Source organism: Chiloscyllium punctatum, chromosome 28, assembly GCF_047496795.1.
Source record: "Chiloscyllium punctatum isolate Juve2018m chromosome 28, sChiPun1.3, whole genome shotgun sequence".
NCBI classification, from domain to species: Eukaryota; Metazoa; Chordata; class Chondrichthyes; order Orectolobiformes; family Hemiscylliidae; genus Chiloscyllium; species Chiloscyllium punctatum.
Window position 1 is genome coordinate 8456434 of NC_092766.1, and position 27654 is coordinate 8484087.

Here is a 27654-nt window from a genome sequence, read left to right on the forward strand (position 1 = left end):
GTTAGGTGGTAGTGTGGGGGTAATATATAAAAAAAGTTAATAAAAAAATAAAGATTTGTATGCCTCGTGTCTTTCACTGTGTCTCACATCTACACACACACACAACATGGGTGCGGGGAATAAATAAGCACTACCACAGTTGGTAGTGTGGGAAAAAAAATAAACAGGAGGGTCTGGGGTTCTGTTTACTCTGAGAGCTGGCTGTGTGAGGGAAGCCAGATCAGTGCTGAGTATTCAGCCGACTGGGTGTATGAGGGAGGAGTGAGCAACGTCAACCAATAAACCCAACGTTGACAAACCAAAGAGAAGTCGGCGTCTGGCGGCGGGGCACGCCGGGAGTTGTAGTTCGCGGGGACAGAGGACCGCAGCTATTGGTGGGGATTGGGGACTACGGTTCCCAGCAACCCCCGCGGCGGGTGTCTGCAGTCAGCGCCGGGCTGGGGAGGGGTTGGTCGAAGGAAGGCCGCAGCCATGAATGTTGTCCTGGCCGTCAAACAGTATGTCTCCAAGATGATCGAGGAGAGTGGGCCCGGCATGAAGGTGCTGCTGATGGACAAGGAGACGGTGAGAACCACGGGAGACCATTCTGTCCATCTAACCCCACACTGTACCAGGGGAGAGTGACCATCACTCACTGTCCATCTAACCCCACACTGTACCTGGGGAGAGTGACCATCACTCACTGTCCATCTAAACTCATACTGTACCAGGGGAGAGTGACCCTCACTCACTGTCCATCTAACCCCACACTGTACCAGGGGAGAGTGACCATCACTCACTGTCCATCTAACCCCACACTGTACCAGGGGAGAGTGACCCTCACTCACTGTCCATCTAACCCCACACTGTACCAGGGGAGAGTGACCATCACTCACTGTCCATCTAACCCCACACTGTACCAGGGGAGAGTGACCATCACTCACTGTCCATCTAACCCCACTCTGTACCAGGGGAGAGTGACCATCACTCACTGTCCATCTAACCCCACACTGTACCAGGGGAGAGTGACCATCACTCACTGTCCATCTAACCCCACACTGTACCCGGGGAGAGTGACCATCACTCACTGTCCATCTAACCCCACACTGTACCAGGGGAGAGTGACCATCACTCACTGTCCGTCTAACCCCACACTGTACCCGGGGAGAGTGACCATCACTCACTGTCCATCTAACCCCACACTGTACCCGGGGAGAGTGACCATCACTCACTGTCCATCTAACCCCATACTGTACCAGGGGAGAGTGACCATCACTCACTGTCCATCTAAACCCATACTGTACCAGGGGAGAGTGACCATCACTCACTGTCCATCTAACCCCATACTGTACCAGGGGAGAGTGACCCTCACTCACTGTCCATCTATCCCCACTCTGTACCAGGGGAGAGTGACCATCACTCACTGTCCATCTAACCCCACACTGTACCAGGGGAGAGTGACCATCACTCACTGTCCATCTAACCCCACACTGTACCAGGGGAGAGTGACCATCACTCACTGTCCATCTAACCCCACACTGTACCAGGGGAGAGTGACCATCACTCACTGTCCATCTAACCCCACACTGTACCAGGGGAGAGTGACCATCACTCACTGTCCATCTATCCCCACTCTGTACCAGGGGAGAGTGACCATCACTCACTGTCCATCTAACCCCACTCTGTACCAGGGGAGAGTGACCATCACGCACTGTCCATCTAACCCCACACTGTACCAGGGGAGAGTGACCATCACTCACTGTCCATCTAACCCCACACTGTACCAGGGGAGAGTGACCATCACTCACTGTCCATCTAACCCCACACTGTACCAGGGGAGAGTGACCATCACTCACTGTCCATCTAACCCCACACTGTACCAGGGGAGAGTGACCATCACTCACTGTCCATCTAACCCCACACTGTACCAGGGGAGAGTGACCATCACTCACTGTCCATCTAACCCCACACTGTACCAGGGGAGAGTGACCCTCACTCACTGTCCATCTATCCCCACTCTGTACCAGGGGAGAGTGACCATCACTCACTGTCCATCTAACCCCACACTGTACCAGGGGAGAGTGACCATCACTCACTGTCCATCTAACACCACACTGTACCAGGGGAGAGTGACCATCACTCACTGTCCATCTAACCCCACACTGTACCTGGGGAGAGTGACCATCACTCACTGTCCATCTAACCCCACACTGTACCAGGGGAGAGTGACCATCACTCACTGTCCATCTAACCCCACTCTGTACCAGGGGAGAGTGACCATCACTCACTGTCCATCTAACCCCACACTGTACCAGGGGAGAGTGACCATCGCTCACTGTCCATCTAACCCCATACTGTACCAGGGGAGAGTGACCATCACTCACTGTCCATCTAACCCCACACTGTGCCTGGGGAGAGTGACCATCACTCACTGTCCATCTAACACCATACTGTACCAGGGGAGAGTGACCATCACTCACTGTCCATCTAACCCCACACTGTACCAGGGGAGAGTGACCATCACTCACTGTCCATCTAACCCCACACTGTACCAGGGGAGAGTGACCCTCACTCACTGTCCATCTATCCCCACTCTGTACCAGGGGAGAGTGACCATCACTCACTGTCCATCTAACCCCACACTGTACCAGGGGAGAGTGACCATCACTCACTGTCCATCTAACACCACACTGTACCAGGGGAGAGTGACCATCACTCACTGTCCATCTAACCCCACACTGTACCTGGGGAGAGTGACCATCACTCACTGTCCATCTAACCCCACACTGTACCAGGGGAGAGTGACCATCACTCACTGTCCATCTAACCCCACACTGTACCTGGGGAGAGTGACCATCACTCACTGTCCATCTAACCCCACACTGTACCAGGGGAGAGTGACCATCACTGACTGTCCATCTAACCCCACACTGTACCAGGGGAGAGTGACCATCACTCACTGACCATCTAACCCCATACTGTACCAGGGGAGAGTGACCATCACTCACTGTCCATCTAACCCCACACTGTACCTGGGGAGAGTGACCATCACTCACTGTCCATCTAACCCCACACTGTACCAGGGGAGAGTGACCATCACTCACTGTCCATCTAACCCCACTCTGTACCAGGGGAGAGTGACCATCACTCACTGTCCATCTAACCCCACACTGTACCAGGGGAGAGTGACCATCACTCACTGTCCATCTAACCCCACACTGTACCAGGGGAGAGTGACCATCACTCACTGTCCATCTAACCCCACACTGTACCAGGGGAGAGTGACCATCACTCACTGTCCATCTAACCCCACACTGTACCAGGGGAGAGTGACCATCACTCACTGTCCATCTAACCCCACTCTGTACCAGGGGAGAGTGACCATCACTCACTGTCCATCTAACCCCACACTGTACCAGGGGAGAGTGACCATCGCTCACTGTCCATCTAACCCCATACTGTACCAGGGGAGAGTGACCATCACTCACTGTCCATCTAACCCCACACTGTACCAGGAGAGAGTGACCATCACTCACTGTCCATCTAACCCCACACTGTACCAGGGGAGAGTGACCATCACTCACTGTCCATCTAACCCCATACTGTACCAGGGGAGAGTGACCATCACTCACTGTCCATCTAATCCCATACTGTACCAGGGGAGAGTGACCATCACTCACTGTCCATCTCACCCCACACTGTACCCGGGGAGAGTGACCATCACTCACTGTCCATCTAACCCCATACTGTACCAGGGGAGAGTGACCATCACTCACTGTCCATCTAATCCCATACTGTACCAGGGGAGAGTGACCATCACTCACTGTCCATCTAACCCCATACTGTACCAGGGGAGAGTGACCATCACTCACTGTCCATCTAACCCCACACTGTACCAGGGGAGAGTGACCATCACTCACTGTCCATCTAACCCCATACTTTACCAGGGGAGAGTGACCATCACTCACTGTCCACCGAACCCCATACTGTACCAGGGGAGAGTGACCATCACTCACTGTCCATCTAACCCCATACTGTACCAGGGGAGAGTGACCATCACTCACTGTCCATCTAACCCCACACTGTACCAGGGGAGAGTGACCATCACTCACTGTCCATGTAACCCCACACTGTACCCGGGGAGAGTGACCATCACTCACTGTCCATCTAACCCCATACTGTACCAGGGGAGATTGACCATCACTCACTGTCCATCTAACCCCATACTGTACCAGGGGAGAGTGACCATCACTCACTGTCCATCTAACCCCACACTGTACCAGGGGAGAGTGACCATCACTCACTGTCCATCTAACCCCACACTGTACCAGGGGAGAGTGACCATCCCTCACTGTCCATCTAACCCCACACTGTACCAGGGGAGAGTGACCATCACTCACTGTCCATCTAACCCCATACTGTACCAGGGGAGAGTGACCATCACTCACTGTCCATCTAACCCCATACTGTACCTGGGGAGAGTGACCATCACTCACTGTCCATCTAACCCCACACTGTACCTGGGGAGAGTGACCATCACTCACTGTCCATCTAACCCCATACTGTACCTGGGGAGAGTGACCATCACTCACTGTCCATCTAACACCATACTGTACCAGGGGAGAGTGACCCTCACTCACTGTCCATCTAACCCCATACTGTACCTGGGGAGAGTGACCATCACTCACTGTCCATCTAACACCATACTGTACCAGGGGAGAGTGACCCTCACTCACTGTCCATCTAACCCCACACTGTACCTGGGGAGAGTGACCATCACTCACTGTCCATCTAACCCCATACTGTACCAGGGGAGAGTGACCATCACTCACTGTCCATCTAACCCCACACTGTACCAGGGGAGAGTGACCATCACTCACTGACCATCTAACACCACACTGTACCTGGGGAGAGTGACCATCACTCACTGTCCATCTAACACCACACTGTACCAGGGGAGAGTGACCATCACTCACTGTCCATCTAACCCCATACTGTACCTGGGGAGAGTGACCATCGCTCACTGTCCATCTAACCCCATACTGTACCAGGGGAGAGTGACCATCACTCACTGTCCATCTAACCCCACACTGTACCTGGGGAGAGTGACCATCACTCACTGTCCATCTCACCCCACACTGTACCTGGGGAGAGTGACCATCAATCACTGTCCATCTAACCCCACACTGTACCTGGGGAGAGTGACCATCACTCACTGTCCATCTAACACCATACTGTACCTGGGGAGAGTGACCATCACTCACTTTCCATCTAACCCCACACTGTACCAGGGGAGAGTGTCCCACACTCACTGTCCATCTAACACCACACTGTACCAGGGGAGAGTGACCATCGCTCACTGTCCATCTAACCCCACACTGTACCTGGGGAGAGTGACCATCACTCACTGTCCATCTAACCCCACACTGTACCTGGGGAGAGTGACCATCACTCACTGTCCATCTAACCCCACACTGTACCTGGGGAGAGTGACCATCACTCACTGTCCATCTAACCCCACACTGTACCAGGGGAGAGTGACCATCACTCACTGTCCATCTAACCCCACACTGTACCTGGGGAGAGTGACCATCACTCACTGTCCATCTAACCCCACACTGTACCAGGGGAGAGTGACCATCACTCACTGTCCATCTAACCCCACACTGTACGCGGGGAGAGTGACCATCACTCACTGTCCATCTAACACCATACTGTACCTGGGGAGACTGACCATCACTCACTGTCCATCTAACCCCATACTGTACCAGGGGAGAGTGACCATCACTCACTGTCCATCTAACCCCACCCTGTACCAGGGGAGAGTGACCATCACTCACTGTCCATCTAACCCCACACTGTACCTGGGGAGAGTGACCATCACTCACTGACCATCTAACCCCACTCTGTACCAGGGGAGAGTGACCATCACTCACTGTCCATCTAACCCCACACTGTACCTGGGGAGGGTGACCATCGCTCACTGTCCATCTAACCCCACACTGTACCAGGGGAGAGTGACCATCACTCACTGTCCATCTAAACCCATACTGTACCAGGGGAGAGTGACCATCACTCACTGTCCATCTAACCCCACACTGTACCAGGGGAGAGTGACCATCACTCACTGTCCATCTAACCCCACACTGTACCAGGGGAGAGTGACCATCACTCACTGACCATCTAACCCCACTCTGTACCAGGGGAGAGTGACCATCACTCACTGTCCATCTAACCCCACACTGTACCAGGGGAGAGTGACCATCACTCACTGTCCATCTAAACCCAGACTGTACCAGGGGAGAGTGACCATCACTCACTGTCCATCTAACCCCACACTGTACCTGGGGAGAGTGACCATCACTCACTGTCCATCTAACCCCATACTGTACCAGGGGAGAGTGACCATCACTCACTGTCCATCTAATCCCATACTGTACCAGGGGAGAGTGACCATCACTCACTGTCCATCTCACCCCACACTGTACCCGGGGAGAGTGACCATCACTCACTGTCCATCTAACCCCATACTGTACCAGGGGAGAGTGACCATCACTCACTGTCCATCTAATCCCATACTGTACCAGGGGAGAGTGACCATCACTCACTGTCCATCTAACCCCATACTGTACCAGGGGAGAGTGACCATCACTCACTGTCCATCTAACCCCATACTGTACCAGGGGAGAGTGACCATCACTCACTGTCCATCTAACCCCATACTGTACCAGGGGAGAGTGACCATCACTCACTGTCCACCGAACCCCATACTGTACCAGGGGAGAGTGACCATCACTCACTGTCCATCTAACCCCATACTGTACCAGGGGAGAGTGACCATCACTCACTGTCCATCTAACCCCACACTGTACCAGGGGAGAGTGACCATCACTCACTGTCCATCTAACCCCACACTGTACCCGGGGAGAGTGACCATCACTCACTGTCCATCTAACCCCATACTGTACCAGGGGAGATTGACCATCACTCACTGTCCATCTAACCCCATACTGTACCAGGGGAGAGTGACCATCACTCACTGTCCATCTAACCCCATACTGTACCAGGGGAGAGTGACCATCACTCACTGTCCATCTAACCCCACACTGTACCAGGGGAGAGTGACCATCCCTCACTGTCCATCTAACCCCACACTGTACCAGGGGAGAGTGACCATCACTCACTGTCCATCTAACCCCATACTGTACCAGGGGAGAGTGACCATCACTCACTGTCCATCTAACCCCATACTGTACCTGGGGAGAGTGACCATCACTCACTGTCCATCTAACCCCACACTGTACCTGGGGAGAGTGACCATCACTCACTGTCCATCTAACCCCATACTGTACCTGGGGAGAGTGACCATCACTCACTGTCCATCTAACACCATACTGTACCAGGGGAGAGTGACCCTCACTCACTGTCCATCTAACCCCACACTGTACCTGGGGAGAGTGACCATCACTCACTGTCCATCTAACCCCATACTGTACCAGGGGAGAGTGACCATCACTCACTGTCCATCTAACCCCACACTGTACCAGGGGAGAGTGACCATCACTCACTGACCATCTAACACCACACTGTACCTGGGGAGAGTGACCATCACTCACTGTCCATCTAACACCACACTGTACCAGGGGAGAGTGACCATCACTCACTGTCCATCTAACCCCATACTGTACCTGGGGAGAGTGACCATCACTCACTGTCCATCTAACCCCATACTGTACCAGGGGAGAGTGACCATCACTCACTGTCCATCTAACCCCACACTGTACCTGGGGAGAGTGACCATCACTCACTGTCCATCTAACACCACACTGTACCAGGGGAGAGTGACCATCACTCACTGTCCATCTAACCCCACACTGTACCTGGGAAGAGTGACCATCACTCACTGTCCATCTACCCCCACACTGTACCAGGGGAGAGTGACCATCACTCACTGTCCATCTAACACCACACTGTACCAGGGGAGAGTGACCATCACTCACTGTCCATCTCACCCCACACTGTACCTGGGGAGAGTGACCATCACTCACTGTCCATCTAACCCCACACTGTACCTGGGGAGAGTGACCATCACTCACTGTCCATCTAACACCATACTGTACCTGGGGAGAGTGACCATCACTCACTGTCCATCTAACCCCACACTGTACCAGGGGAGAGTGTCCCACACTCACTGTCCATCTAACACCACACTGTACCAGGGGAGAGTGACCATCGCTCACTGTCCATCTAACCCCACACTGTACCTGGGGAGAGTGACCATCACTCACTGTCCATCTAACCCCACACTGTACCTGGGGAGAGTGACCATCACTCACTGTCCATCTAACCCCACACTGTACCTGGGGAGAGTGACCATCACTCACTGTCCATCTAACCCCACACTGTACCAGGGGAGAGTGACCATCACTCACTGTCCATCTAACCCCACACTGTACCTGGGGAGAGTGACCATCACTCACTGTCCATCTAACCCCACACTGTACCAGGGGAGAGTGACCATCACTCACTGTCCATCTAACCCCACACTGTACGCGGGGAGAGTGACCATCACTCACTGTCCATCTAACACCATACTGTACCTGGGGAGACTGACCATCACTCACTGTCCATCTAACCCCATACTGTACCAGGGGAGAGTGACCATCACTCACTGTCCATCTAACCCCACACTGTACCAGGGGAGAGTGACCATCACTCACTGTCCATCTAACCCCACACTGTACCTGGGGAGAGTGACCATCACTCACTGACCATCTAACCCCACTCTGTACCAGGGGAGAGTGACCATCACTCACTGTCCATCTAACCCCACACTGTACCTGGGGAGAGTGACCATCGCTCACTGTCCATCTAACCCCACACTGTACCAGGGGAGAGTGACCATCACTCACTGTCCATCTAAACCCATACTGTACCAGGGGAGAGTGACCATCACTCACTGTCCATCTAACCCCACACTGTACCAGGGGAGAGTGACCATCACTCACTGTCCATCTAACCCCACACTGTACCAGGGGAGAGTGACCATCACTCACTGTCCATCTAAACCCACTCTGTACCAGGGGAGAGTGACCATCACTCACTGTCCATCTAACCCCACACTGTACCTGGGGAGAGTGACCATCACTCACTGTCCATCTAACCCCATACTGTACCAGGGGAGAGTGACCATCACTCACTGTCCATCTAACCCCATACTGTACCAGGGGAGAGTGACCATCACTCACTGTCCATCTAACCCCACACTGTACCTGGGGAGAGTGACCATCACTCACTGTCCATCTAACCCCATACTGTACCTGGGGAGAGTGACCCTCACTCACTGTCCATCTAACCCCACACTGTACCAGGGGAGAGTGACCATCACTCACTGTCCATCTAAACCCATACTGTACCAGGGGAGAGTGACCATCACTCACTGTCCATCTAAACCCATACTGTACCAGGGGAGAGTGACCATCACTCACTGTCCATCTAACCCCACTCTGTACCAGGGAAGAGTGACCATCACTCACTGTCCATCTAAACCCATACTGTACCAGGGGAGAGTGACCATCACTCACTGTCCATCTAACCCCACTCTGTACCAGGGGAGAGTGACCATCACTCACTGTCCATCTAAACCCATACTGTACCAGGGGAGAGTGACCATCACTCACTGTCCATCTAAACCCATACTGTACCAGGGGAGAGTGACCATCACTCACTGTCCATCTAACCCCACTCTGTACCAGGGGAGAGTGACCATCACTCACTGTCCATCTAACCCCACACTGTACCAGGGGAGAGTGACCATCACTCACTGTCCATCTAAACCCATACTGTACCAGGGGAGAGTGACCCTCACTCACTGTCCATCTAACCCCACACTGTACCTGGGGAGAGTGACCATCACTCACTGTCCATCTCACCCCATACTGTACCAGGGGAGAGTGACCGTCACTCACTGTCCATCTAACCCCATACTGTACCTGGGGAGAGTGACCATCACTCACTGTCCATCTAACCCCATACTGTACCAGGGGAGAGTGACCATCACTCACTGTCCATCTAATCCCATACTGTACCAGGGGAGAGTGACCATCACTCACTGTCCATCTAACCCCATACTGTACCAGGGGAGAGTGACCATCACTCACTGTCCATCTAATCCCATACTGTACCAGGGGAGAGTGACCATCACTCACTGTCCATCTAACCCCATACTGTACCAGGGGAGAGTGATCATCACTCACTGTCCATCTAACCCCATACTGTACCAGGGGAGAGTGACCATCACTCACTGTCCATCTAACCCCATACTGTACCAGGGGAGAGTGACCATCACTCACTGTCCACCTAACCCCATACTGTACCAGGGGAGAGTGACCATCACTCACTGTCCATCTAACCCCATACTGTACCAGGGGAGAGTGACCATCACTCACTGTCCATCTAACCCCACACTGTACCAGGGGAGAGTGACCATCACTCACTGTCCATCTAACTCCACACTGTACCCGGGGAGAGTGACCATCACTCACTGTCCATCTAACCCCATACTGTACCAGGGGAGAGTGACCATCACTCACTGTCCATCTAACCCCATACTGTACCAGTGGAGAGTGACCATCACTCACTGTCCATCTAACCCCACACTGTACCAGGGGAGAGTGACCATCACTCACTGTCCATCTAACCCCACACTGTACCAGGGGAGAGTGACCATCCCTCACTGTCCATCTAACCCCACACTGTACCAGGGGAGAGTGACCATCACTCACTGTCCATCTAACCCCAAACTGTACCAGGGGAGAGTGACCATCACTCACTGTCCATCTAACCCCATACTGTACCTGGGGAGAGTGACCATCACTCACTGTCCATCTAACCCCACACTGTACCTGGGGAGAGTGACCATCACTCACTGTCCATCTAACCCCATACTGTACCTGGGGAGAGTGACCATCACTCACTGTCCATCTAACACCATACTGTACCAGGGGAGAGTGACCCTCACTCACTGTCCATCTAACCCCACACTGTACCTGGGGAGAGTGACCATCACTCACTGTCCATCTAACCCCATACTGTACCAGGGGAGAGTGACCATCACTCACTGTCCATCTAACCCCACACTGTACCAGGGGAGAGTGACCATCACTCACTGACCATCTAACACCACACTGTACCTGGGGAGAGTGACCATCACTCACTCTCCATCTAACACCACACTGTACCAGGGGAGAGTGACCATCACTCACTGTCCATCTAACCCCAGACTGTACCTGGGGAGAGTGACCATCACTCACTGTCCATCTAACCCCATACTGTACCAGGGGAGAGTGACCATCACTCACTGTCCATCTAACCCCACACTGTACCAGGGGAGAGTGACCATCACTCACTGTCCATCTAACACCACACTGTACCAGGGGAGAGTGACCATCACTGACTGTCCATCTAACCCCACACTGTACCTGGGGAGAGTGACCATCACTCACTGTCCATCTGCCCCCACACTGTACCAGGGGAGAGTGACCATCACTCACTGTCCATCTAACACCACACTGTACCAGGGGAGAGTGACCATCACTCACTGTCCATCTAACCCAACACTGTACCTGGGGAGAGTGACCATCACTCACTGTCCATCTAACCCCACACTGTACCTGGGGAGAGTGACCATCACTCACTGTCCATCTAACACCATACTGTACCTGGGGAGAGTGACCATCACTCACTGTCCATCTAACCCCACACTGTACCAGGGGAGAGTGACCCACATTCACTGTCCATCTAACCCCACACTGTACCAGGGGAGAGTGACCATCGCTCACTGTCCATCTAACCCCACACTGTGCCTGGGGAGAGTGACCATCGCTCACTGTCCATCTAACCCCACACTGTACCTGGGGAGAGTGACCATCACTCACTGTCCATCTAACCCCACACTGTACCTGCGGAGAGTGACCATCACTCACTGTCCATCTAACCCCACACTGTACCAGGGGAGAGTGACCATCACTCACTGTCCATCTCACCCCACACTGTACCCGGGGAGAGTGACCATCACTCACTGTCCATCTAACCCCATACTGTACCAGGGGAGAGTGACCATCACTCACTGTCCATCTAATCCCATACTGTACCAGGGGAGAGTGACCATCACTCACTGTCCATCTAACCCCATACTGTACCAGGGGAGAGTGACCATCACTCACTGTCCATCTAACCCCATACTGTACCAGGGGAGAGTGACCATCACTCACTGTCCATCTAACCCCATACTGTACCAGGGGAGAGTGACCATCACTCACTGTCCACCGAACCCCATACTGTACCAGGGGAGAGTGACCATCACTCACTGTCCATCTAACCCCATACTGTACCAGGGGAGAGTGACCATCACTCACTGTCCATCTAACCCCACACTGTACCAGGGGAGAGTGACCATCACTCACTGTCCATCTAACCCCACACTGTACCCGGGGAGAGTGACCATCACTCACTGTCCATCTAACCCCATACTGTACCAGGGGAGATTGACCATCACTCACTGTCCATCTAACCCCATACTGTACCAGGGGAGAGTGACCATCACTCACTGTCCATCTAACCCCACACTGTACCAGGGGAGAGTGACCATCACTCACTGTCCATCTAACCCCACACTGTACCAGGGGAGAGTGACCATCCCTCACTGTCCATCTAACCCCACACTGTACCAGGGGAGAGTGACCATCACTCACTGTCCATCTAACCCCATACTGTACCAGGGGAGAGTGACCATCACTCACTGTCCATCTAACCCCATACTGTACCTGGGGAGAGTGACCATCACTCACTGTCCATCTAACCCCACACTGTACCTGGGGAGAGTGACCATCACTCACTGTCCATCTAACCCCATACTGTACCTGGGGAGAGTGACCATCACTCACTGTCCATCTAACACCATACTGTACCAGGGGAGAGTGACCCTCACTCACTGTCCATCTAACCCCACACTGTACCTGGGGAGAGTGACCATCACTCACTGTCCATCTAACCCCATACTGTACCAGGGGAGAGTGACCATCACTCACTGTCCATCTAACCCCACACTGTACCAGGGGAGAGTGACCAACACTCACTGACCATCTAACACCACACTGTACCTGGGGAGAGTGACCATCACTCACTGTCCATCTAACACCACACTGTACCAGGGGAGAGTGACCATCACTCACTGTCCATCTAACCCCATACTGTACCTGGGGAGAGTGACCATCACTCACTGTCCATCTAACCCCATACTGTACCAGGGGAGAGTGACCATCACTCACTGTCCATCTAACCCCACACTGTACCTGGGGAGAGTGACCATCACTCACTGTCCATCTAACACCACACTGTACCAGGGGAGAGTGACCATCACTCACTGTCCATCTAACCCCACACTGTACCTGGGAAGAGTGACCATCACTCACTGTCCATCTACCCCCACACTGTACCAGGGGAGAGTGACCATCACTCACTGTCCATCTAACACCACACTGTACCAGGGGAGAGTGACCATCACTCACTGTCCATCTCACCCCACACTGTACCTGGGGAGAGTGACCATCACTCACTGTCCATCTAACCCCACACTGTACCTGGGGAGAGTGACCATCACTCACTGTCCATCTAACACCATACTGTACCTGGGGAGAGTGACCATCACTCACTGTCCATCTAACCCCACACTGTACCAGGGGAGAGTGTCCCACACTCACTGTCCATCTAACACCACACTGTACCAGGGGAGAGTGACCATCGCTCACTGTCCATCTAACCCCACACTGTACCTGGGGAGAGTGACCATCACTCACTGTCCATCTAACCCCACACTGTACCTGGGGAGAGTGACCATCACTCACTGTCCATCTAACCCCACACTGTACCTGGGGAGAGTGACCATCACTCACTGTCCATCTAACCCCACACTGTACCAGGGGAGAGTGACCATCACTCACTGTCCATCTAACCCCACACTGTACCTGGGGAGAGTGACCATCACTCACTGTCCATCTAACCCCACACTGTACCAGGGGAGAGTGACCATCACTCACTGTCCATCTAACCCCACACTGTACGCGGGGAGAGTGACCATCACTCACTGTCCATCTAACACCATACTGTACCTGGGGAGACTGACCATCACTCACTGTCCATCTAACCCCATACTGTACCAGGGGAGAGTGACCATCACTCACTGTCCATCTAACCCCACACTGTACCAGGGGAGAGTGACCATCACTCACTGTCCATCTAACCCCACACTGTACCTGGGGAGAGTGACCATCACTCACTGACCATCTAACCCCACTCTGTACCAGGGGAGAGTGACTATCACTCACTGTCCATCTAACCCCACACTGTACCTGGGGAGAGTGACCATCGCTCACTGTCCATCTAACCCCACACTGTACCAGGGGAGAGTGACCATCACTCACTGTCCATCTAAACCCATACTGTACCAGGGGAGAGTGACCATCACTCACTGTCCATCTAACCCCACACTGTACCAGGGGAGAGTGACCATCACTCACTGTCCATCTAACCCCACACTGTACCAGGGGAGAGTGACCATCACTCACTGACCATCTAACCCCACTCTGTACCAGGGGAGAGTGACCATCACTCACTGTCCATCTAACCCCACACTGTACCAGGGGAGAGTGACCATCACTCACTGTCCATCTAAACCCATACTGTACCAGGGGAGAGTGACCATCACTCACTGTCCATCTAACCCCACACTGTACCTGGGGAGAGTGACCATCACTCACTGTCCATCTAACCCCATACTGTACCAGGGGAGAGTGACCATCACTCACTGTCCATCTAACCCCATACTGTACCAGGGGAGAGTGACCATCACTCACTGTCCATCTAACCCCACACTGTACCTGGGGAGAGTGACCATCACTCACTGTCCATCTAACCCCATACTGTACCTGGGGAGAGTGACCCTCACTCACTGTCCATCTAACCCCACACTGTACCAGGGGAGAGTGACCATCACTCACTGTCCATCTAAACCCATACTGTACCAGGGGAGAGTGACCATCACTCACTGTCCATCTAAACCCATACTGTACCAGGGGAGAGTGACCATCACTCACTGTCCATCTAACCCCACTCTGTACCAGGGAAGAGTGACCATCACTCACTGTCCATCTAAACCCATACTGTACCAGGGGAGAGTGACCATCACTCACTGTCCATCTAACCCCACTCTGTACCAGGGGAGAGTGACCATCACTCACTGTCCATCTAAACCCATACTGTACCAGGGGAGAGTGACCATCACTCACTGTCCATCTAAACCCATACTGTACCAGGGGAGAGTGACCATCACTCACTGTCCATCTAACCCCACTCTGTACCAGGGGAGAGTGACCATCACTCACTGTCCATCTAACCCCACACTGTACCAGGGGAGAGTGACCATCACTCACTGTCCATCTAAACCCATACTGTACCAGGGGAGAGTGACCCTCACTCACTGTCCATCTAACCCCACACTGTACCTGGGGAGAGTGACCATCACTCACTGTCCATCTCACCCCATACTGTACCAGGGGAGAGTGACCGTCACTCACTGTCCATCTAACCCCACACTGTACCTGGGGAGAGTGACCATCACTCACTGTCCATCTAACCCCATACTGTACCAGGGGAGAGTGACCATCACTCACTGTCCATCTAATCCCATACTGTACCAGAGGAGAGTGACCATCACTCACTGTCCATCTAACCCCATACTGTACCAGGGGAGAGTGACCATCACTCACTGTCCATCTAATCCCATACTGTACCAGGGGAGAGTGACCATCACTCACTGTCCATCTAACCCCATACTGTACCAGGGGAGAGTGATCATCACTCACTGTCCATCTAACCCCATACTGTACCAGGGGAGAGTGACCATCACTCACTGTCCATCTAACCCCATACTGTACCAGGGGAGAGTGACCATCACTCACTGTCCACCTAACCCCATACTGTACCAGGGGAGAGTGACCATCACTCACTGTCCATCTAACCCCATACTGTACCAGGGGAGAGTGACCATCACTCACTGTCCATCTAACCCCACACTGTACCAGGGGAGAGTGACCATCACTCACTGTCCATCTAACTCCACACTGTACCCGGGGAGAGTGACCATCACTCACTGTCCATCTAACCCCATACTGTACCAGGGGAGAGTGACCATCACTCACTGTCCATCTAACCCCATACTGTACCAGTGGAGAGTGACCATCACTCACTGTCCATCTAACCCCACACTGTACCAGGGGAGAGTGACCATCACTCACTGTCCATCTAACCCCACACTGTACCAGGGGAGAGTGACCATCCCTCACTGTCCATCTAACCCCACACTGTACCAGGGGAGAGTGACCATCACTCACTGTCCATCTAACCCCAAACTGTACCAGGGGAGAGTGACCATCACTCACTGTCCATCTAACCCCATACTGTACCTGGGGAGAGTGACCATCACTCACTGTCCATCTAACCCCACACTGTACCTGGGGAGAGTGACCATCACTCACTGTCCATCTAACCCCATACTGTACCTGGGGAGAGTGACCATCACTCACTGTCCATCTAACACCATACTGTACCAGGGGAGAGTGACCCTCACTCACTGTCCATCTAACCCCACACTGTACCTGGGGAGAGTGACCATCACTCACTGTCCATCTAACCCCATACTGTACCAGGGGAGAGTGACCATCACTCACTGTCCATCTAACCCCACACTGTACCAGGGGAGAGTGACCATCACTCACTGACCATCTAACACCACACTGTACCTGGGGAGAGTGACCATCACTCACTCTCCATCTAACACCACACTGTACCAGGGGAGAGTGACCATCACTCACTGTCCATCTAACCCCAGACTGTACCTGGGGAGAGTGACCATCACTCACTGTCCATCTAACCCCATACTGTACCAGGGGAGAGTGACCATCACTCACTGTCCATCTAACCCCACACTGTACCAGGGGAGAGTGACCATCACTCACTGTCCATCTAACACCACACTGTACCAGGGGAGAGTGACCATCACTGACTGTCCATCTAACCCCACACTGTACCTGGGGAGAGTGACCATCACTCACTGTCCATCTGCCCCCACACTGTACCAGGGGAGAGTGACCATCACTCACTGTCCATCTAACACCACACTGTACCAGGGGAGAGTGACCATCACTCACTGTCCATCTAACCCAACACTGTACCTGGGGAGAGTGACCATCACTCACTGTCCATCTAACCCCACACTGTACCTGGGGAGAGTGACCATCACTCACTGTCCATCTAACACCATACTGTACCTGGGGAGAGTGACCATCACTCACTGTCCATCTAACCCCACACTGTACCAGGGGAGAGTGACCCACATTCACTGTCCATCTAACCCCACACTGTACCAGGGGAGAGTGACCATCGCTCACTGTCCATCTAACCCCACACTGTGCCTGGGGAGAGTGACCATCGCTCACTGTCCATCTAACCCCACACTGTACCTGGGGAGAGTGACCATCACTCACTGTCCATCTAACCCCACACTGTACCTGCGGAGAGTGACCATCACTCACTGTCCATCTAACCCCACACTGTACCAGGGGAGAGTGACCATCACTCACTGTCCATCTAACCCCACACTGTACCTGGGGAGAGTGACCATCACTCACTGTCCATCTAACCCCACACTGTACCAGGGGAGAGTGACCATCACTCACTGTCCATCTAACCCCACACTGTACGCGGGGAGAGTGACCATCACTCACTGTCCATCTAACCCCATACTGTACCAGGGGAGAGTGACCATCACTCACTGTCCATCTAACCCCATACTGTACCAGGGGAGAGTGACCATCACTCACTGTCCATCTAACCCCACACTGTACCAGGGGAGAGTGACCATCACTCACTGTCCATCTAACCCCACACTGTACCTGGGGAGAGTGACCATCACTCACTGTCCATCTAACACCACACTGTACCTGGGGAGAGTGACCATCACTCACTGTCCATCTAACCCCACACTGTACCGGGGAGAGTGACCATCACTCACTGTCCATCTAACCCCACACTGTACCAGGGGAGACTGACCATCACTCACTTTCCATCTAACCCCATACTGTACCAGGGGAGAGTGACCCTCACTCACTGTCCATCTAACCCCACTCTGTACCAGGGGAGAGTGACCATCACTCACTGTCCATCTAACCCCACACTGTACCTGGGGAGAGTGACCATCACTCACTGTCCATCTAACCCCACACTGTACCTGGGGAGAGTGACCATCACTCACTGTCCATCTAACCCCATACTGTACCTGGGGAGACTGACCACCACTCACTTTCCATCTAACCCCACTCTGTACCAGGGGAGAGTGACCATCACTCACTGTCCATCTAACCCCACACTGTACCAGGGGAGAGTGACCATCACTCACTGTCCATCTAACCCCACACTGTACCAGGGGAGAGTGACCATCACTCACTGTCCATCTAAACCCACTCTGTACCAGGGGAGAGTGACCATCACTCACTGTCCATCTAACCCCACACTGTACCTGGGGAGAGTGACCATCACTCACTGTCCATCTAACCCCATACTGTACCAGGGGAGAGTGACCATCACTCACTGTCCATCTAACCCCATACTGTACCAGGGGAGAGTGACCATCACTCACTGTCCATCTAACCCCACACTGTACCTGGGGAGAGTGACCATCACTCACTGTCCATCTAACCCCATACTGTACCTGGGGAGAGTGACCCTCACTCACTGTCCATCTAACCCCACACTGTACCAGGGGAGAGTGACCATCACTCACTGTCCATCTAAACCCATACTGTACCAGGGGAGAGTGACCATCACTCACTGTCCATCTAAACCCATACTGTACCAGGGGAGAGTGACCATCACTCACTGTCCATCTAACCCCACTCTGTACCAGGGAAGAGTGACCATCACTCACTGTCCATCTAAACCCATACTGTACCAGGGGAGAGTGACCATCACTCACTGTCCATCTAACCCCACTCTGTACCAGGGGAGAGTGACCATCACTCACTGTCCATCTAAACCCATACTGTACCAGGGGAGAGTGACCATCACTCACTGTCCATCTAAACCCATACTGTACCAGGGGAGAGTGACCATCACTCACTGTCCATCTAACCCCACTCTGTACCAGGGGAGAGTGACCATCACTCACTGTCCATCTAACCCCACACTGTACCAGGGGAGAGTGACCATCACTCACTGTCCATCTAAACCCATACTGTACCAGGGGAGAGTGACCCTCACTCACTGTCCATCTAACCCCACACTGTACCTGGGGAGAGTGACCATCACTCACTGTCCATCTCACCCCATACTGTACCAGGGGAGAGTGACCGTCACTCACTGTCCATCTAACCCCATACTGTACCTGGGGAGAGTGACCATCACTCACTGTCCATCTAACCCCATACTGTACCAGGGGAGAGTGACCATCACTCACTGTCCATCTAATCCCATACTGTACCAGGGGAGAGTGACCATCACTCACTGTCCATCTAACCCCATACTGTACCAGGGGAGAGTGACCATCACTCACTGTCCATCTAATCCCATACTGTACCAGGGGAGAGTGACCATCACTCACTGTCCATCTAACCCCATACTGTACCAGGGGAGAGTGATCATCACTCACTGTCCATCTAACCCCATACTGTACCAGGGGAGAGTGACCATCACTCACTGTCCATCTAACCCCATACTGTACCAGGGGAGAGTGACCATCACTCACTGTCCACCTAACCCCATACTGTACCAGGGGAGAGTGACCATCACTCACTGTCCATCTAACCCCATACTGTACCAGGGGAGAGTGACCATCACTCACTGTCCATCTAACCCCACACTGTACCAGGGGAGAGTGACCATCACTCACTGTCCATCTAACTCCACACTGTACCCGGGGAGAGTGACCATCACTCACTGTCCATCTAACCCCATACTGTACCAGGGGAGAGTGACCATCACTCACTGTCCATCTAACCCCATACTGTACCAGTGGAGAGTGACCATCACTCACTGTCCATCTAACCCCACACTGTACCAGGGGAGAGTGACCATCACTCACTGTCCATCTAACCCCACACTGTACCAGGGGAGAGTGACCATCCCTCACTGTCCATCTAACCCCACACTGTACCAGGGGAGAGTGACCATCACTCACTGTCCATCTAACCCCAAACTGTACCAGGGGAGAGTGACCATCACTCACTGTCCATCTAACCCCATACTGTACCTGGGGAGAGTGACCATCACTCACTGTCCATCTAACCCCACACTGTACCTGGGGAGAGTGACCATCACTCACTGTCCATCTAACCCCATACTGTACCTGGGGAGAGTGACCATCACTCACTGTCCATCTAACACCATACTGTACCAGGGGAGAGTGACCCTCACTCACTGTCCATCTAACCCCACACTGTACCTGGGGAGAGTGACCATCACTCACTGTCCATCTAACCCCATACTGTACCAGGGGAGAGTGACCATCACTCACTGTCCATCTAACCCCACACTGTACCAGGGGAGAGTGACCATCACTCACTGACCATCTAACACCACACTGTACCTGGGGAGAGTGACCATCACTCACTCTCCATCTAACACCACACTGTACCAGGGGAGAGTGACCATCACTCACTGTCCATCTAACCCCAGACTGTACCTGGGGAGAGTGACCATCACTCACTGTCCATCTAACCCCATACTGTACCAGGGGAGAGTGACCATCACTCACTGTCCATCTAACCCCACACTGTACCAGGGGAGAGTGACCATCACTCACTGTCCATCTAACACCACACTGTACCAGGGGAGAGTGACCATCACTGACTGTCCATCTAACCCCACACTGTACCTGGGGAGAGTGACCATCACTCACTGTCCATCTGCCCCCACACTGTACCAGGGGAGAGTGACCATCACTCACTGTCCATCTAACACCACACTGTACCAGGGGAGAGTGACCATCACTCACTGTCCATCTAACCCAACACTGTACCTGGGGAGAGTGACCATCACTCACTGTCCATCTAACCCCACACTGTACCTGGGGAGAGTGACCATCACTCACTGTCCATCTAACACCATACTGTACCTGGGGAGAGTGACCATCACTCACTGTCCATCTAACCCCACACTGTACCAGGGGAGAGTGACCCACATTCACTGTCCATCTAACCCCACACTGTACCAGGGGAGAGTGACCATCGCTCACTGTCCATCTAACCCCACACTGTGCCTGGGGAGAGTGACCATCGCTCACTGTCCATCTAACCCCACACTGTACCTGGGGAGAGTGACCATCACTCACTGTCCATCTAACCCCACACTGTACCTGCGGAGAGTGACCATCACTCACTGTCCATCTAACCCCACACTGTACCAGGGGAGAGTGACCATCACTCACTGTCCATCTCACCCCACACTGTACCCGGGGAGAGTGACCATCACTCACTGTCCATCTAACCCCATACTGTACCAGGGGAGAGTGACCATCACTCACTGTCCATCTAATCCCATACTGTACCAGGGGAGAGTGACCATCACTCACTGTCCATCTAACCCCATACTGTACCAGGGGAGAGTGACCATCACTCACTGTCCATCTAACCCCATACTGTACCAGGGGAGAGTGACCATCACTCACTGTCCATCTAACCCCATACTGTACCAGGGGAGAGTGACCATCACTCACTGTCCACCGAACCCCATACTGTACCAGGGGAGAGTGACCATCACTCACTGTCCATCTAACCCCATACTGTACCAGGGGAGAGTGACCATCACTCACTGTCCATCTAACCCCACACTGTACCAGGGGAGAGTGACCATCACTCACTGTCCATCTAACCCCACACTGTACCCGGGGAGAGTGACCATCACTCACTGTCCATCTAACCCCATACTGTACCAGGGGAGATTGACCATCACTCACTGTCCATCTAACCCCATACTGTACCAGGGGAGAGTGACCATCACTCACTGTCCATCTAACCCCACACTGTACCAGGGGAGAGTGACCATCACTCACTGTCCATCTAACCCCACACTGTACCAGGGGAGAGTGACCATCCCTCACTGTCCATCTAACCCCACACTGTACCAGGGGAGAGTGACCATCACTCACTGTCCATCTAACCCCATACTGTACCAGGGGAGAGTGACCATCACTCACTGTCCATCTAACCCCATACTGTACCTGGGGAGAGTGACCATCACTCACTGTCCATCTAACCCCACACTGTACCTGGGGAGAGTGACCATCACTCACTGTCCATCTAACCCCATACTGTACCTGGGGAGAGTGACCATCACTCACTGTCCATCTAACACCATACTGTACCAGGGGAGAGTGACCCTCACTCACTGTCCATCTAACCCCACACTGTACCTGGGGAGAGTGACCATCACTCACTGTCCATCTAACCCCATACTGTACCAGGGGAGAGTGACCATCACTCACTGTCCATCTAACCCCACACTGTACCAGGGGAGAGTGACCAACACTCACTGACCATCTAACACCACACTGTACCTGGGGAGAGTGACCATCACTCACTGTCCATCTAACACCACACTGTACCAGGGGAGAGTGACCATCACTCACTGTCCATCTAACCCCATACTGTACCTGGGGAGAGTGACCATCACTCACTGTCCATCTAACCCCATACTGTACCAGGGGAGAGTGACCATCACTCACTGTCCATCTAACCCCACACTGTACCTGGGGAGAGTGACCATCACTCACTGTCCATCTAACACCACACTGTACCAGGGGAGAGTGACCATCACTCACTGTCCATCTAACCCCACACTGTACCTGGGAAGAGTGACCATCACTCACTGTCCATCTACCCCCACACTGTACCAGGGGAGAGTGACCATCACTCACTGTCCATCTAACACCACACTGTACCAGGGGAGAGTGACCATCACTCACTGTCCATCTCACCCCACACTGTACCTGGGGAGAGTGACCATCACTCACTGTCCATCTAACCCCACACTGTACCTGGGGAGAGTGACCATCACTCACTGTCCATCTAACACCATACTGTACCTGGGGAGAGTGACCATCACTCACTGTCCATCTAACCCCACACTGTACCAGGGGAGAGTGTCCCACACTCACTGTCCATCTAACACCACACTGTACCAGGGGAGAGTGACCATCGCTCACTGTCCATCTAACCCCACACTGTACCTGGGGAGAGTGACCATCACTCACTGTCCATCTAACCCCACACTGTACCTGGGGAGAGTGACCATCACTCACTGTCCATCTAACCCCACACTGTACCTGGGGAGAGTGACCATCACTCACTGTCCATCTAACCCCACACTGTACCAGGGGAGAGTGACCATCACTCACTGTCCATCTAACCCCACACTGTACCTGGGGAGAGTGACCATCACTCACTGTCCATCTAACCCCACACTGTACCAGGGGAGAGTGACCATCACTCACTGTCCATCTAACCCCACACTGTACGCGGGGAGAGTGACCATCACTCACTGTCCATCTAACACCATACTGTACCTGGGGAGACTGACCATCACTCACTGTCCATCTAACCCCATACTGTACCAGGGGAGAGTGACCATCACTCACTGTCCATCTAACCCCACACTGTACCAGGGGAGAGTGACCATCACTCACTGTCCATCTAACCCCACACTGTACCTGGGGAGAGTGACCATCACTCACTGACCATCTAACCCCACTCTGTACCAGGGGAGAGTGACCATCACTCACTGTCCATCTAACCCCACACTGTACCTGGGGAGAGTGACCATCGCTCACTGTCCATCTAACCCCACACTGTACCAGGGGAGAGTGACCATCACTCACTGTCCATCTAAACCCATACTGTACCAGGGGAGAGTGACCATCACTCACTGTCCATCTAACCCCACACTGTACCAGGGGAGAGTGACCATCACTCACTGTCCATCTAACCCCACACTGTACCAGGGGAGAGTGACCATCACTCACTGACCATCTAACCCCACTCTGTACCAGGGGAGAGTGACCATCACTCACTGTCCATCTAACCCCACACTGTACCAGGGGAGAGTGACCATCACTCACTGTCCATCTAAACCCATACTGTACCAGGGGAGAGTGACCATCACTCACTGTCCATCTAACCCCACACTGTACCTGGGGAGAGTGACCATCACTCACTGTCCATCTAACCCCATACTGTACCAGGGGAGAGTGACCATCACTCACTGTCCATCTAACCCCATACTGTACCAGGGGAGAGTGACCATCACTCACTGTCCATCTAACCCCACACTGTACCTGGGGAGAGTGACCATCACTCACTGTCCATCTAACCCCATACTGTACCTGGGGAGAGTGACCCTCACTCACTGTCCATCTAACCCCACACTGTACCAGGGGAGAGTGACCATCACTCACTGTCCATCTAAACCCATACTGTACCAGGGGAGAGTGACCATCACTCACTGTCCATCTAAACCCATACTGTACCAGGGGAGAGTGACCATCACTCACTGTCCATCTAACCCCACTCTGTACCAGGGAAGAGTGACCATCACTCACTGTCCATCTAAACCCATACTGTACCAGGGGAGAGTGACCATCACTCACTGTCCATCTAACCCCACTCTGTACCAGGGGAGAGTGACCATCACTCACTGTCCATCTAAACCCATACTGTACCAGGGGAGAGTGACCATCACTCACTGTCCATCTAAACCCATACTGTACCAGGGGAGAGTGACCATCACTCACTGTCCATCTAACCCCACTCTGTACCAGGGGAGAGTGACCATCACTCACTGTCCATCTAACCCCACACTGTACCAGGGGAGAGTGACCATCACTCACTGTCCATCTAAACCCATACTGTACCAGGGGAGAGTGACCCTCACTCACTGTCCATCTAACCCCACACTGTACCTGGGGAGAGTGACCATCACTCACTGTCCATCTCACCCCATACTGTACCAGGGGAGAGTGACCGTCACTCACTGTCCATCTAACCCCACACTGTACCTGGGGAGAGTGACCATCACTCACTGTCCATCTAACCCCATACTGTACCAGGGGAGAGTGACCATCACTCACTGTCCATCTAATCCCATACTGTACCAGAGGAGAGTGACCATCACTCACTGTCCATCTAACCCCATACTGTACCAGGGGAGAGTGACCATCACTCACTGTCCATCTAATCCCATACTGTACCAGGGGAGAGTGACCATCACTCACTGTCCATCTAACCCCATACTGTACCAGGGGAGAGTGATCATCACTCACTGTCCATCTAACCCCATACTGTACCAGGGGAGAGTGACCATCACTCACTGTCCATCTAACCCCATACTGTACCAGGGGAGAGTGACCATCACTCACTGTCCACCTAACCCCATACTGTACCAGGGGAGAGTGACCATCACTCACTGTCCATCTAACCCCATACTGTACCAGGGGAGAGTGACCATCACTCACTGTCCATCTAACCCCACACTGTACCAGGGGAGAGTGACCATCACTCACTGTCCATCTAACTCCACACTGTACCCGGGGAGAGTGACCATCACTCACTGTCCATCTAACCCCATACTGTACCAGGGGAGAGTGACCATCACTCACTGTCCATCTAACCCCATACTGTACCAGTGGAGAGTGACCATCACTCACTGTCCATCTAACCCCACACTGTACCAGGGGAGAGTGACCATCACTCACTGTCCATCTAACCCCACACTGTACCAGGGGAGAGTGACCATCCCTCACTGTCCATCTAACCCCACACTGTACCAGGGGAGAGTGACCATCACTCACTGTCCATCTAACCCCAAACTGTACCAGGGGAGAGTGACCATCACTCACTGTCCATCTAACCCCATACTGTACCTGGGGAGAGTGACCATCACTCACTGTCCATCTAACCCCACACTGTACCTGGGGAGAGTGACCATCACTCACTGTCCATCTAACCCCATACTGTACCTGGGGAGAGTGACCATCACTCACTGTCCATCTAACACCATACTGTACCAGGGGAGAGTGACCCTCACTCACTGTCCATCTAACCCCACACTGTACCTGGGGAGAGTGACCATCACTCACTGTCCATCTAACCCCATACTGTACCAGGGGAGAGTGACCATCACTCACTGTCCATCTAACCCCACACTGTACCAGGGGAGAGTGACCATCACTCACTGACCATCTAACACCACACTGTACCTGGGGAGAGTGACCATCACTCACTCTCCATCTAACACCACACTGTACCAGGGGAGAGTGACCATCACTCACTGTCCATCTAACCCCAGACTGTACCTGGGGAGAGTGACCATCACTCACTGTCCATCTAACCCCATACTGTACCAGGGGAGAGTGACCATCACTCACTGTCCATCTAACCCCACACTGTACCTGGGGAGAGTGACCATCACTCACTGTCCATCTAACACCACACTGTACCAGGGGAGAGTGACCATCACTGACTGTCCATCTAACCCCACACTGTACCTGGGGAGAGTGACCATCACTCACTGTCCATCTGCCCCCACACTGTACCAGGGGAGAGTGACCATCACTCACTGTCCATCTAACACCACACTGTACCAGGGGAGAGTGACCATCACTCACTGTCCATCTAACCCAACACTGTACCTGGGGAGAGTGACCATCACTCACTGTCCATCTAACCCCACACTGTACCTGGGGAGAGTGACCATCACTCACTGTCCATCTAACACCATACTGTACCTGGGGAGAGTGACCATCACTCACTGTCCATCTAACCCCACACTGTACCAGGGGAGAGTGACCCACATTCACTGTCCATCTAACCCCACACTGTACCAGGGGAGAGTGACCATCGCTCACTGTCCATCTAACCCCACACTGTGCCTGGGGAGAGTGACCATCGCTCACTGTCCATCTAACCCCACACTGTACCTGGGGAGAGTGACCATCACTCACTGTCCATCTAACCCCACACTGTACCTGCGGAGAGTGACCATCACTCACTGTCCATCTAACCCCACACTGTACCAGGGGAGAGTGACCATCACTCACTGTCCATCTAACCCCACACTGTACCTGGGGAGAGTGACCATCACTCACTGTCCATCTAACCCCACACTGTACCAGGGGAGAGTGACCATCACTCACTGTCCATCTAACCCCACACTGTACGCGGGGAGAGTGACCATCACTCACTGTCCATCTAACCCCATACTGTACCAGGGGAGAGTGACCATCACTCACTGTCCATCTAACCCCATACTGTACCAGGGGAGAGTGACCATCACTCACTGTCCATCTAACCCCACACTGTACCAGGGGAGAGTGACCATCACTCACTGTCCATCTAACCCCACACTGTACCTGGGGAGAGTGACCATCACTCACTGTCCATCTAACACCACACTGTACCTGGGGAGAGTGACCATCACTCACTGTCCATCTAACCCCACACTGTACCGGGGAGAGTGACCATCACTCACTGTCCATCTAACCCCACACTGTACCAGGGGAGACTGACCATCACT

At 53.3% G+C, this 27654-nt stretch overlaps 1 protein-coding gene across 2 annotated transcripts in view; it reads left to right on the plus strand.

Annotated features, from left to right (window-relative positions):
- Positions 1-416: 416 nt before the first annotated feature.
- The window catches only part of vps45 (vacuolar protein sorting 45 homolog), a 149025-nt gene continuing 121787 nt past the window's right edge, over positions 417-27654 (plus strand). For both annotated transcript variants that reach the window (XM_072548854.1, XM_072548855.1), the window contains exon 1: positions 417-564. In XM_072548854.1, coding sequence (XP_072404955.1) covers positions 472-564 — 93 coding nt within the window. In that variant the 5' untranslated portion in view covers positions 417-471. The remainder of the gene's footprint in view (positions 565-27654) is intronic.